Here is a 14665-nt window from a genome sequence, read left to right on the forward strand (position 1 = left end):
TTAAGCTCGGTGACCCCTTAATTTACAATACCCCTCTCTGCCGCGACCCCACCCAAACACACACATACAGCAATAAAAGAGTAGACAATAACAATCCATATATTTTCGATGGTCTTAGGCGACCCTTGGCAATTAAATCTTTCAATCTTTTAAGCTTAATTGGTGACCCCTATAGCTTTTACAATCCCCCCACTAGCTGCCGCGACCTCCCCCCCCCCCAAACACACACATACAGCAATAGAAGAGTAGACAATAACAATCCATATTTTCGATGGTCTTAGGCGACCCCTAGTAAATCGTCAATCGGCCCCCAAGGGGATCGCGATCCACAGGTTGAGAACCCCTGCATTAGAGATTATTAAAAGAAATTTCTATAAATCAAATAAGAACATAAAACTAAAATGTTATTTAACCTTGGTTAGGTCAATAATAGAATATGCATCCTCTATTTGGAACCCGGGCCCCCAACTGAGGAAAACATTAAGAAACTGGAGCAGACACAAAGAGATTCATAACAAACGAATTAATATATTCACATTTGACTAGAGTAACACCTTTAGTAAATTTAAATCACTAAATTTAGAAAGCCTTCAGGATAGATCGAAGACTTAAAAGTAAAGTAGCAATTATACATAAAACACTGAACCATAATCTTCAAATACAAAAACAAAATTTAATAAAATACTCAGAAAGACACAAAGATAAAGGCACATATATATCTCTCGTTCCATATGCTAGGACAAATTTGTACAAATGCTCCCTCTTCCCTAGCGCTATTAGAGCATGGAATATGTTGCCTAAGCTAGCCAGGAAAAACAATTAAGTGACTTATGGCAGAATTTATGGCATTGGTTAATATGCATGACTAAAGGCATGACGCGTAGGACGTATATAATCATCCTCTTTTTTGAAGTAACGTCTGTACCGTATTATATAAGATAAGATAATTATAAGACACCCAATCTTAGGTCAAGCGGAAATTTTGCTCAATTATTTCTTTAACTGACTACACAAGAATCAATAATAATAAAACAAAACAAAAAACAATTACTTAATAAATTAACTATTGGTAATTATTTTGTTTGGTATCTCAAGCAACGGAAAGAAATTGCACTTGATCAAAGTGGTGGTATAAGCTGAATTATTCCCCTTTTTATTTCGACATTGAAACATGGCCAAAGAATTTTAGTTTGTATTTTTTTTACAGTAGTTAGCAGGTCAACGTGGGATCCAATCGCTGTAATAACCCTGTCTCTATAATAATATCTTCATTTGTGATGTGGTGAGGTCTAAGTAGTTTATAACTATTGCGAGCGAATACAATGTAATTAGAGTCTTTGCCTAGAATTTATGGACGCCATCTTGACATTTTCTATACACCCATCTCGCAAAATGCCGTTTTTTGTTTTTTTGTTTTCCAATTTTCTGATTAGATCTATAACATAGACATAGACATATATATATATTTATTTATGTCTTTGATCTATAGTTAATTCAATTTTTCAATTTCCGGAGTTATAAAATAAGAATATATCTGACTTTATAACACCTTAATTTAATATCTTAAATAAATGTGAAAGCTGATTCAAATTCCATCTCTTCTTATGTTATTTTTCTGTCATGGATGTGTGGCTTAGTGGTTAACTCGTTTGTCTCTCAATCAAATGTCTATCTAGGGGGCTCTAGTACGAATCCCGAATAAATCATACCAATAATATAAATAGGTGGGTAGGTTGGTGCGCAAGGTGTGGTGCTGTGGTGGTAGCTAGGTGTGTTGGGGTAGGTGTGGTAGGGTTGTTGTAGTAAGCATAGTGTAAGATAGGTGCGGATTTGTATGTGTGGTACAAATGTGGTGTGAATTTTGTGTCGATGGGTGTCATAAGCTTTAATAAAAATAAAATTATTGTAAAGGATCCGAAGGAGTTCAAGTATTAGGCTATATAAAATAAAATATGAGCTTCAAATATGTTTATTTGTTCCGACATTTTTTACCGTGTTCCGCTATTGTGACTTCTTAAAAAATCCTGTTCCGTAATTGTGACAGTTGACAGTTATCACAGTTAATTTTGAATGTAAAATTTTAAAATGCGTTGCAAAATTAATCAATGCATCTATTTTTTTATCGGAAAATGGATGGGCAACGCCTAGATACTTTGATTTTTTCCATAGGTCTAACCATTACGGAGCTAAAATAACATAGAAAACTAAAAGTAGAAATAAACTGTTTCGCAATATACATAGTGACTTATTACTATTATGGGAAAGGAGTAAGGACCAATGGCGAACGCTTTTGTGCCAGTTTTTAGTATATAATATTAACAATATGTTACTATCCAGTGAACGATTTTTCTGTGAACAATTTTTCCGTGCCGTGAACGAATAGTCGCGTGAACGATTTGTCGCATGAACGATTTGTCGTGAACCAACTGTCGGTGAACGCGATATGTCGCGTGAACGAATTGTCGGGTGAACGAATAGTCGCGTGAACGAATTGTAGGTTGGACGAAATGTCTGGTGAACGAATTGTATAAAATGCTTGAAAATATGCTGGTCGCAGCTGGACTTCAATTGCGTAGTCACGTGAAACACGTATTACTGCAATCATCCTTAATCTTCGAAATAGAAGACATTGCCATTCATATAAAAATAAACTTATATTATTTTAATATTTCAGTTTACAAACCATAACAATAAATAAGACAAAAAGAAAAACAGATTAAACCAGTCACCAATTTATCATTAATGGCTTGTTAAGCTTATTATAGGGGTGTTCGCTAAAAGGTTTTCAGTTGAAAGGTCATTTTGAGCGAACACTCCATAATAATTTGTTTTTCAACGGAATGAATAGCTTTAGTTATTCTAGTTAACTATTTCCTCATCTATTTAGAAGCATAATTGGTGCCTAAAGTTCGGACCTATTCTCGTTTATCCGGAAACGTTTTGACAATGAAAATGTCCATACATATATGTCAACTTTGACCTTCAGCTATCTTATCTTATCTTATCTTACAGACGTTACTTCAAAAAAGATGATTACGTCCTACGCTATGCTTTGTTGTATGAGGGTAAATGAAAGTGAATATGTGGAAAATGTAGAAAAATGGAGTCTTTGTAATGCCAATTTATTAGTTTTGCAGTTACTTTCGAAATAAATAAGAATGGATACAAATTACGGGAGGTGTTCGCTTTATATGCCATTTCGCTGATGGACCGTTCCTATAATATATATGTCTCTACGCTTTTGTTTTAATGTTGGTTATCGTTTATTAATCCTACTTTTTATTTTTAATTTTTTAGACTCTAGACAGATACTGATAGGAGATCTAAAATTTGCATCTAGGCTAGATCTATCTATATACTGTATATATACTAAATTATAAAGATCTAGAATCTAGATAGATTATAAATCTAGATCTAGATATATAATAGATCTAGATCTTATATCTATATATATATATATAATATACATAGTGACCAATATAAATTTAGTATATAATATAATAGAATTAATAGATCTACTAGTACTACTACTAAGTACTACTACTCAGCCTGAGTGAGTCTAGTCTTACTAGATGATAGTACTTAGTAGATACTCTTAGCTCTAAGATACAGACCAAGATTCCCAAGAATCTTTATAATCATAATTGACATAATCTGTGTTAATGAGTTAATCTAGTACTAGTAGTAGACTAGTAGTTAAATTCTTATTTTTATAGATAGATCTAGATCTACAAAGTTTAATTGAAGTGAAGTCTGAAGCTATACCTTTTGGATTGTTTGAAAATCCCAAACGAATTCACAAACTTGATTCATATAATCTATAATGTAAATAAAAAATATTGTAAACAAATGTTCCATAAGTTTATAGTCATTATATTATATATAGATCTAGACAGTGGCGTAGCTACCAATGTGCGGGTGGTGCGGGCTGCACAGGGCACCAAGTGGAGAGGGGCACCAAAATTCCCCCAGTTCCTAGGCTATTAATTTCCTATTTCCCTGAGCGTTTCAGTAAAAACGACTAATTGTATGGACACGAACAAACATAAACTACTGTATTTTAAACATGAACTAACGATTTATAAACTAGTCATGTCGTTATTTTGTTTTATCTCCTTGACTATTTCTTCCATACAATGTAAGCTATAGAACAGTTTGAATCTAATTTACTAGATTTATTTCGGACTCACGGTACATGTTGTTACCAAACTGATCAATGCTCTGTAATATGAAGAAGAAGATAGGCCAACCTTTTTTTTATTCATTGTTTAGTCCATTGGTTTAATCTAGATATAGAGTTTACAAATATATTACTAAACTCTAGCTCTAAACAATTTTCTTAGTTTATTCATTTCTTTATGATTCTTTATAGTTTAATTTTGGAAATAATTCTATTGTAATGTCAATATTTTTAAATAAGCTAACCTTTGTTTTCTACGATTTTTTTTTAACTAACTAGTTAATTGTAATACTGTAATGTAAACAAAATGATGAACAGTGCTCAAGACTGACTAGTCTGGCTGACGCCTCAAAACCATTTTAAGCTCAGACGGAGAAATCTCTGATTGAAACGTGAAAATCAGTTACATATCAAGAATCAGCAAAAGGAAAGGCTAGAAAGCTTTCAAAGGCTTGGTTTTTCCGGCAAATGTCAAACGGCGAGAAAGTTCTTAGAAAGTGGATGTGTTATTCGCCAAAAAAAGAATCCTTATTTTGCTTCCCCTGCATACTCTTCTGAAGAAGATCAAGTACCAAAGATGGATTCAATGATTGGTGGAGGTTATCCCCGAAAATAGAAAAACATTCGACCAGCAGAGCTCACATTCAGTCATCGCTTGCTTCAAGGGAACTTGAAGTTCACCTGCGAGTAGGGAACAGTATTGACAAAAAGGCCCAAGATTTGATTATACAAGAGACGAAAACCTGGAGAGACTACCTGAAGAGAATCTTGGACATCATTCGTTTTCTCTCAAAGCAAAATCTGACACTTCGTGGGCATCGCGAGCGAGCTGAAGAAGTGTTGGAAGGGCAAAATCAAGGCAATTTCATGGAGTTAGTAAAATTACTATCAAAGTACGATCCACTCTTGAGGGAGCATGCGCTTCGAACTAAGCTTTGTTCCAGACCGAATACATACATGTCTCCACAAATACAAAATGAATTTATTACAATATTGGGGGATCACGTTAAAAAACAAATCATACAGCAAGTAAAACAAGCCAAATATTTCTCTATTATTTTTGACCTGACATCTCAAAGCTGGATCAAACTTCCCAAATTTTACGGTACGTTGTCATGGATAATGACGGGGTGCAGGTTCATGAGTCTTTTATTGACTTCATCGACACAAAGGACAAGTATGCTGCTGGAATCGCTGAGATGATTCTAGAGAAACTGCGTTCGGATGGCTTCGACATAATGGACTGCAGGGATTAAGGCTATGATAATGCTGCGGTCATGAAAGGTCAAAACTACGGTGTCCAAAAACGTATTCTAGAAGTCAATCCCAAAGCACTATTCATTGTCTGCTCAAACCATTCTGTTAATTTAGCAGGAATTCGAGCTGCTGAAGCTGAAGTCAATTCGGTAACATTTTTTGGTACACTGGACCGTTTACACGCCTTTTTCTCAACTTCAACACACCGCTGGGATATCCTCATCAAAATAACCGGAACTAGCCTTAAACGTTTAGTTGAGACCCGCTGGAGCGCCAGAGGAGAAGCCGTCAAGATGGTTAGGGATAAATTTTCTAAAATTATAGAAATTCTGGAGACTTTAAATAGCAGAGATAAAAATTCATCGACTAGATCTGAAGCAGGTGGATTATTAGTTGCTATTCAGTCTTTTAGTTTTTTCACCTATCTTGGATTTTGGGCTCCTGTATTAACTGAAATTAATGATGCGCAAGTCTACCTTCAAAAACAAAGATTGTCTATTCGAGACTGCTCACTCAAACTAAAAACATTAGAGACATTTTTAAGTAGTAATCGAGAGGACATCGCTGAAGCCAGCATTACCTTTGCCGAAAGCGTGTGCTCAGATCTGAGAATCAGTACAGAACCTCAAAAACGTATTGGCCATAAGAAAAAGATGCCTGGTGAGAAAAGTGACGACTCTGTACTTACATACAAAGAAGAACTACGAAGGGAAATTTATTCTACCTTGGACAGGATAGTTCAAGAAATAATCACCCGATTCGAGCAACTTCATGATGTAGCAGATAGATAGGAATTTTAGTCGCCTTCCCAGCTATTAAATCCTCAGGTCGAAATCAATCTCGATAATACTCCTAGCGACGATGATAAAAACAAATTTCTGCTGGAGCGAAAGAGACTTCAACGGTTTGTCACAGTTTCATCAGAAGCCTCCGAACTTCCAAAACAAGGACCTGTTGAGCTCTTGTATTTTATAAAAAAATATCAGCTATATATAATTCAGTCCCAAATATCGTCATCATGGTTCGCATATTTTTTACTATTGCGGTAAGCGTCGCTACATGCGAGAGATGTTTTTCCAAACTTAAACTGATCAAGAATTACTTGCGATCAACGATGACAAATTTACGACTCACTAATTTGTCCATTTAACATGAGCTGGTGGGAAAAAAAATGATTTCGATAAAATTATTGATACTTTTGCCAGCAAGAAAGCGCGTAAAATTCACTTGTAGTATGTTTATGTAAAAGTGATTTTTTGAATTAACAGTATTTGATTAATGAATACATATTATTTTGAACAAATAAGTAAGGTTTTGCAATGTTATTATTTAGTTAGCTTTTATTTTTGGGTGGGGGGGGCATCAAGATGAGGTACCGCACCAGGCATCATATACTCTAGCTACGCCACTGGATCTAGATAAAGATTCTATATCTATCTAGATCTAGTAGTCAGTACTAGTCTAATGTAGACTATATTATTATATACTTTATTATTTTATACTATATATAATATTAGACTAGACTAGTTACAGTATGAGTATCAAATATTAAATATAATTTTAAACCAGATCTATAAAATCTATTTACTATTAAACTATATAGACAATAAGACATTTACATTATAAATGATTATCATTGTAGACTATAGTCTAGAATCTATATAATATAATAATTATATTAATATAATTTAATAATATATAGAATTCTAGATCTTCATTTTCATGATCTTGATCTGGGGATCTCTTTCCATGATGACATGCATGATGTTTACTTTAATTTAAATTTGTCTAACTAAACTTAAAACTGTGACAGTTACTGTCTAACTAACTAACTTAAGTCTTTTTTTTACTTAAGTCTTAACTGTAACTGACTAAGTCTAAAGGCTAGATAATAGAATAATAGTCTAGTACAAGGGTTCTCAACCTGTGGGTCATGACCACTTTTGGGGGTCGAATGACCAGTTGCCAGGGGTCGCTGAAGACCATCGGAAATTTTTTTTTTATGTTTGTTTGTTTGTTGGGGTTTTTTTTGGGCTATTTTTCATTGGAAGTTTTTTTTTTGTTGGCTTCTAACGTGTTGTAACAAGCAAGAAATGGTGTCTGCTCCTTTCTTCTATTTAGCATCCAGCTTAAGGAACCTACAGACGTTGTCAATTGTTCACTATTGTTGGTTAACTTGAGATATAGAGATAATGGCGAGTTTAAAGATTATTTTTTTCTATGCAAGCCTCTTGAAACTACCGCTACAGCATTTAATGTAATTGAGAAAGTTGGTTAATTTTTGGAAAAGTAAAAGACCTCTTGGGAACATATTTACGGTGTCTGCACAGATGCTGCTCTAAGTGTGGTTGGATGTCAGACTGGATTTCAATGTTTGGTACAGAATGAGTTGTCATAAGAATTCATTGTAACTCACTCTATGAGTCATTGACCTATATTAGTAACAAAGACACTTCAACAAGCATTACATACATTCAGCTCTTTAATGTCAGTTACACAATTCTCGATCAATTGTTTACAGTCATTTTGTTCTATTTGAGATTTTTTCCACGGCTCGCTCTTCAATTAGCAACAACATATCTTTGCAAAACATGGTAGTTCTGCCAGTTAGTTATGAAGTCTAAATACAGAAATAAACCTAATGCAGAAGATATAAATTCCTAGTAAAATATTAAAAAAAAAACAACTCTAGCTTCGCACTAACTGTGACGTTTTTTGAAAATACTGTCGCTAATATTTTGTAGCAATGTAGCTTACTGTGTCGAAGACTGTACGTTTCCCATGCTTAGCAATACTTTTTAAATTGTATATTATGTATGCCACTTGAATATTATAAAAACGCAATAGAAAAGTAAATAAATGAAAGTCATTTCTTCTTCTTCTTCTTCTTCTTCTAGCCAGCTTTATTGCTGCTGAGCTGTGAGCTCTTTTGCAGACTGTGCCAAGGAAAAAAAGTGTGCTGTTTTCTTCAGCTGTTCAGCACTGCCGTACAGGGTGTTGGTTATGTTGGGCTGTAGTGGAAGTAGGGTCTGCCTAAGGTGGATTAGGGAGGGGCATTCAAAGAGGATATGGTTTACGGTTTCAAAGGGGTAGGCGCAATGTCTGCAAAGGGGTAGTTGTGTGGAGTTTATTTTGTTCAGGTGGTAATTTAATAGTGGTGTGTGTCCTGTTCTTAGTTGGAAGATTGTAGATTGTTCTTTGCGGGGGAGGAAGTTAATACTGTCCAGTTTGTTAGGCGTAGTCATTTCTCTGTACATGGCTCTGCCTGTGTTTCCTGATGCCCATTGGTTGAGCCACTCCTCTTTGTGATTGTTGACTAACATTGACCTTAGGGTGAGGTAGTTAACAGGTCTATCTGGTTGTTCCATAGATGAACCTGCCTTTGATAGCTTATCTGCCTTTTCATTTCCCATGATGCCAATGTGTCCAGGGATCCACTGTAGTGTAATATTGATATTTAATTTTGATATCATCTGGTGGATTATCACAATGAGTGTTGTCAACTCTCTTGGGCTGTTTGAGGTGCTGCTGTTAAGTGCTTGCAGAGTAGATTGGGAGTCTGTAAAGACAACAATATCTGATGGTGGTTGCACTCCTTCATATAATTTGTTTTCCACTGTCTGGAGTGCTATGGTAATTGCCTCAATTTCGGCTTGGAAGTTGAGCAGTAATCACCACAGGGTGTGCTTATCTCAAAGTGTTTATTTTTAGGGAAGACCAGGAAGGCACCAAGACCAGCATTGATGGTAGCTTTGAAAGCCGATCCGTCTGTATAAATATGGATAGCTGTTTTTTGATAGCTTTCGATTGTTTCAAGCGTGCCTACTTTGAGCTCCAGTGGATTTGATTCTTTTGTTAAGGTGTTATTTAGTAAATGTGTTTTGATGGTTGGTTGTTTGTAGTTTAGTCCGGGTGTAATGTTTGAAAACCTGGTAATTTTTTCTCTGTTATTGGGTAGGTGGTGTTTTAGGGCTAGTTCGTCAGTAAGTTGGATCAGAGTCCTTTGCTTTTTTTGGTTGTTTTTCCTATTTCTCTGTGTTAGTAATTTATTTGGATGATCGTCCTCCAACCTTCTGTATCTCTCAATAGCTTCTAATGCTGCTCTGTTGCGCCTTAACTTAAGAGGTTCAATATTGGAGTCTATTTCACAGGCTGCTGTGGGAGTAGTTCTCATACCTCCACTAATTAACCGCAAGGCTTGGTTTTGGATTGTATCTAATGATGATTGATAGGTTTTGTTGGCAGCTACTTGTATGGAGAGACAGTTATCCATTACAGATCTGACATATCCAGTGTATAACTGTCTTAAGGTTTTCTTTTCAGCTCCCCAGGATGTTCCTGCTAGGTGTTTTATTATGTTTAATCTTTGTGATGCCTTTTCTTTTAAATCTGCCATAAAGTGTTTTAGAGACAGTTTTGGTCTAGTTTTACACCAAGATATGTTGGATTTTCTTCTTTATTTATTGACTGAGAGTCTATTTTTAGGATGTAGTTTCTTTTTGCTGTTTTGTTGCTGTGGCTAAAGATTGAATAAACTGACTTTTCTTTGTTTATTTCCATTTTCCATAATTTTGAATATGTGGAGATAGTTGTGAGGGCTCTATTTAGTTTGGATCTAGTCAGCACTGGATATTTCTCTGTAGTCCAAATTAAAAGGTCGTCTGCATAAAGTGCCTTATTGACCGAAATGAGGTCCGGGAGGTCATTCATGAAGATGAGAAAGAGAATGCATCTAAGGGCTGAACCTTGTGGTAGTCCTTCTTCCAAACTTTTTTTACTAGAGATGGCACCTTCGAATCGGGTTTGGATGGTTCTATTTTTTAAGAATGCCCTGATCCAGCTGTACATTTTTCCATGGATGCCCATTTTTTTCATCTTCAAAAATAGACCTTTTCTCCACACTCTATCATAGGCTTGCTGCAAATCTATAAATACTGCTGTAGTGTGCTTGTTTTCATGAAACCCTTCTACTGTGTCCTGGATAAAACGAAAGAGGTGGTCTTCTGTTCTACTTGCTTTCCTGAAGCCAGCTTGTGCATTGTGGAGTGAGCAAGTACTTTCTATCCACCAATAAAGTCGGTTATTGATCATTTTTTCTGCCATTTTGCCAATGTTGGATGTTAGAGATATTGGTCTATAACTTTTTGGGTCTCCAGGTGGTTTATTTTTCTTTAAAATGGGTATTATGTTTGCGGTTCTCCATTCCTGTGGTATGTCTCCAGTTTTCCATGTATAGTTGATAAAGTTAAGTATACAGTTTTGGGCCTGTGGTCCTAGTCCCCGAATCATTTCATTTGTTATTTTATCGGGTCCAGGGGATTTTCTTGACTTGAGGCTTTTTAGGGCAGTATTGAGCTCATGTAGAGTGAAGGGAGTGTCAAAGATCTGACAGTTGACTGTTGGAACTTTTTCTTCTTTCTTTAAGATATTACTGAAGGGCTGGTCCAGTTGTTTTCTTGGCTTTGACTTGTTAATGCTGGCAAAATATTTATTGAAGGTTTCAGCCTTTTTAAGGTTTTCTGTTGAAAGTCATAAATGATACACTTTTTTTTTGTAATGGAAATAACATCATGGATATCAGATATGTACATTTTAATAATGATTTTAGAACACTAGTTAAATTCCATTTACCTAGGCCTATGAACGAAAATTGTTTACGGTTGGGGGTCGCCACCTACTGGAAAATTGTATTAGGGGGTCGCGGAGCTGAAAAGATTGAGAACCGCTGGTCTAGTAGATCTAGATTATTCTAGATAAGTCTAGATTTAGATTAGCTAAATCTAGTATCTTAGTCTATCTCTACTAGTGACTAAGTGAAGTAAGTGAGTCTGGTGTCATAGTGAAGTATCTAAAGCTAACAGTATAAATGTGATTGGAATGTCTTTCTAAATATGTTTGGAAGCTTATTTTGATATGCCCATCAGCCTACGATCAGACAGGCTCATAATATAGCCTTCATCCCTTATATAGGTGTGAATTGTCGGGGGATGTTAAAACAAAAGCTCTACATACATGCTTACCGAGAATCTAAAAAACTGCCATCTGCTTTGGAAAAGCGGAACAAAAATACTGGAACTTATCTAAAATTGGACATGCACAGTCCCGAAAGGTCGATTTTTGCTACAAACATAAAAACAAATGAATTACAAACAAAAAAAGTGACGCGTTCAATGAAGGAGAATTTGACGGCATGTCCAAAATATAAGAGCCTCCTCTAGTGACCTAGCCTACTCAGCCTAGAGTTAGAGTCTTAGGCTTATCTAGAAAGATAGAATTATAGAAATAAAAAAATAAATAAAAATAAAATAGTAATGAATACTTTAAAATAGTAATAGTTATATATATATATATATATATGTATATTCACTAGATGATAGACTGGTTTCTTGTACATATTTATATGACTTGACTGGTTTCTGCTACATATTTATATGATTGGACTGGTTTCTGTTACATATTTGTATTTGACTGGTTTCTTTTAATGTTAATATTTTGTGTAATAGTTGTGTCCAAATACAATTTAAACATATAGAAAAGAGTTCTACTAAGGCCTTTAGTAATGTTTTATAATTTTAGCATTTAGAAACAGCTCTTAGAAATATTTTCTTTTTTTTTTTTTCACCCTTTGGAAATATGTCATAAATTGTAACTTTAAAAATTATTCTTCATGTTCATTCAGAATATGTCTGTGCCTACAAATCCTCCAGTTTTCAACGAAAATGGAATAAGACAGCCTGGTGGTTTCTTTCGCGGAATATTTGCATCAGGGTTTGACACTAAGTTTATTTGCCGCCACTGCCATCGTATTCTACGAGATCCTGTGCAAAGTCAATGTGGTCATAGATTTTGTCGCAGTTGCAGAGATGAAATTCTTAAGTAAGTTAGTAGTCAGTGAGTGACTCTTCATAACAACACATTGGAGTCCGTTTTTCTTGTTATACTTGAAAATAAAGTAATTTTTTTGCGTTTTAAATAATTTTTCTAGCCTTGTCTTCTTGTGAAAATTCCTATTTAAATTTCATTTCATTATTCATTTATAGAGCAGCAATTACTCATGAATTGGTTGCTAAAAATTTACTACAATTATTTTGAGTATATTATATTAAATTATTTTTGGTTGCAGTACAAGTGATTGTGTTCAGTGTCCAGTATGTATAGAAGATCAAATAGATGACCATGAAATGGGAACTTTAGCTTTAAATGAAGTAAGTAGCTTCTCTTCTTTAGTAGTTGGCAGTCAGACTTTTAGACAAGTTTGTATTTATTTATTCATACTCTTTATAGTTGCTCTAAATAAATTAATTTCTTATTAAAATGGAGTTTAATATTTATTGATTGGATTCCAGAGATTGCAGAGGCATTTCAGTTTGATCCTAGTTTTACACAAAGAGAATACATTGTATATAGGTTAGGGTCATTATGTATAAACTAGTCAGGATTTTCTTCTTTAGGGTATTTACTTATTTAGAGCACCAGGCAGAACGTTTTGTTGCAAATTGTTTAGCCACATTTTCATTTTATGTCTTTAAAAAGAATGATTCATATCTATACTATGTATGTGTGTAAGTGTTGAAACATAGGTCTAGAACAATAGTTATTTTTGTTCATTACATTTGGGATTGAAGTTGGTTGTGTAATTTTTTGGTATGTCACTAACATTCTTTAGCAGTACCTAAAAACAAAATAAAACAATGATAAAAAAAAAAATTCACACAAATATAGTTTTTTAAAATTATGGTATCACTGATTAAAAAAGAGAAAAATGATGAATGTAATCCTGTGCATTTTACACACCTGGCCTATAATTTAAGGAGGGGGAGGTAAGAATCTCATAATTTGTAGGGTTTACTTGTTTCAGATGTTCCTTTAGGATTCCTAACCCAAACCTCCCACAGGACAGCAGGATATAGCAGCAGGCAGGGCTCAAATTTGAGACGACAGCCCTGAACACATACCACGCCACCATGTAGCCATCCATAGTTCTCAATATGCATTCATGAAATAGTCAATATTAGTTTAAATAATTTTCAGGAGGGGGAGATATATATAGTATAATGAAAACAAAATAAGTATACATAAAAAGTTGTGTGTTTTAACATTTATTGTCAGAACTTCCTGCACCAAACATCTTTTATAGTATTCTATGACCAAAGGACCTTTCACTTGAGTATTTAATGTGTTGTTTTTTTTAACTTGGATAATATTCCTAAGCTTAGCTGTTACTTTTATATTCTTGTCTCTAAATTGCTATTCCAACATTTCTGTCCTTACAGTGCTGAATAGTTTCTCTCTTACATTACACAGATGTTTCCAGACAATGCAGTGAGAAGAGAAATGTTAAATATGCAAGCTAGTTGTGTGTTTCCTGGATGTAATTGGAAAGGAAGGTTTAAAGAATATGAGGTAATTTCTACTTGTATTTGTTTCCCTAACAGTGTTTGGTGAAACTGTATGAAAACATTCAACTGTGTGCATTTCCATTTCATCAAATAATGTTCAATTCAACTATAGCATTCGTATTAAAGCTGAAAAATCAAGAAATTATTTGATATGATTTTATGGAGAGGAGGTAAGAATCTCATAATTTGTAGGATTTACATGTTTCATGTTTAAGTGTTAGAGTTAAAGTTTCAAATGATAGTGGTGCTCTAAGAGAACTTTTCCAAATTGCCTCCCCTAGCTCTGCCATCACTTGCTCTTTTCCACATTTCTAAGTAAATGACTTTCAAAACTATCAATAAGTTGAATAACTTACAATAAATGAAAACTGTTTTTGAGAGGGGAGACTATCACTATTATAAATGTGATAAGACACAAAATGTCTGTTAATAAATTAAAATCACCAGCTTTGGACAAGAAACAAAAGGAGACATTGTGTAACATCAACATGGCCACTCACACTTGAGAATTGTGTTGCCAACCACACATGAAAATTGTATGGCCAACTGCACTTGAGAATTGTTTGCATCTGATGTTCAAAGAGCTGAACTGTTTTGCTAGTATAATCTGTTAGGTTTCCTAATTATAAAAACACAACTTTTTGTCTAGCACATCTTTCATGCTCCAGCAAGCTCAAATGTGCTCTGGTCTTATCTCTTTTGTGGACATGGTATCTGGGAGAAGGTTCCCTTTGTGTTCTTTCATAATGAATATCATGTTGTTGTTTTTTATTGAAAAGATCTTTTCAAACATTTTAGTTATTGAAAATAAATGAGTTCTTTTTATTTT

At 34.5% G+C, this 14665-nt stretch overlaps 1 protein-coding gene across 5 annotated transcripts in view; it reads left to right on the plus strand.

Moving 5' to 3' along the window:
- Nucleotides 1-3044: 3044 nt before the first annotated feature.
- The window catches only part of LOC106050308 (TNF receptor-associated factor 2-like), a 53639-nt gene continuing 42018 nt past the window's right edge, over nucleotides 3045-14665 (plus strand). For 2 of the 5 annotated variants that reach the window (XR_008779977.1, XM_056042778.1), the window contains exons 1-4: nucleotides 3045-3065; nucleotides 12117-12313; nucleotides 12561-12642; nucleotides 13742-13840. Coding sequence is in view for 4 of the 5 variants with exons in the window: in XM_056042778.1 (XP_055898753.1) it covers nucleotides 3048-3065; nucleotides 12117-12313; nucleotides 12561-12642; nucleotides 13742-13840 (396 nt within the window). In the remaining variant the exon portion in view is untranslated. The other 3 variants (XM_056042780.1, XM_056042779.1, XM_056042781.1) reach the window with 3 other exon arrangements.

Source organism: Biomphalaria glabrata, chromosome 9 (assembly GCF_947242115.1).
Source record: "Biomphalaria glabrata chromosome 9, xgBioGlab47.1, whole genome shotgun sequence".
Lineage (NCBI taxonomy): Eukaryota > Metazoa > Mollusca > Gastropoda > Planorbidae > Biomphalaria > Biomphalaria glabrata.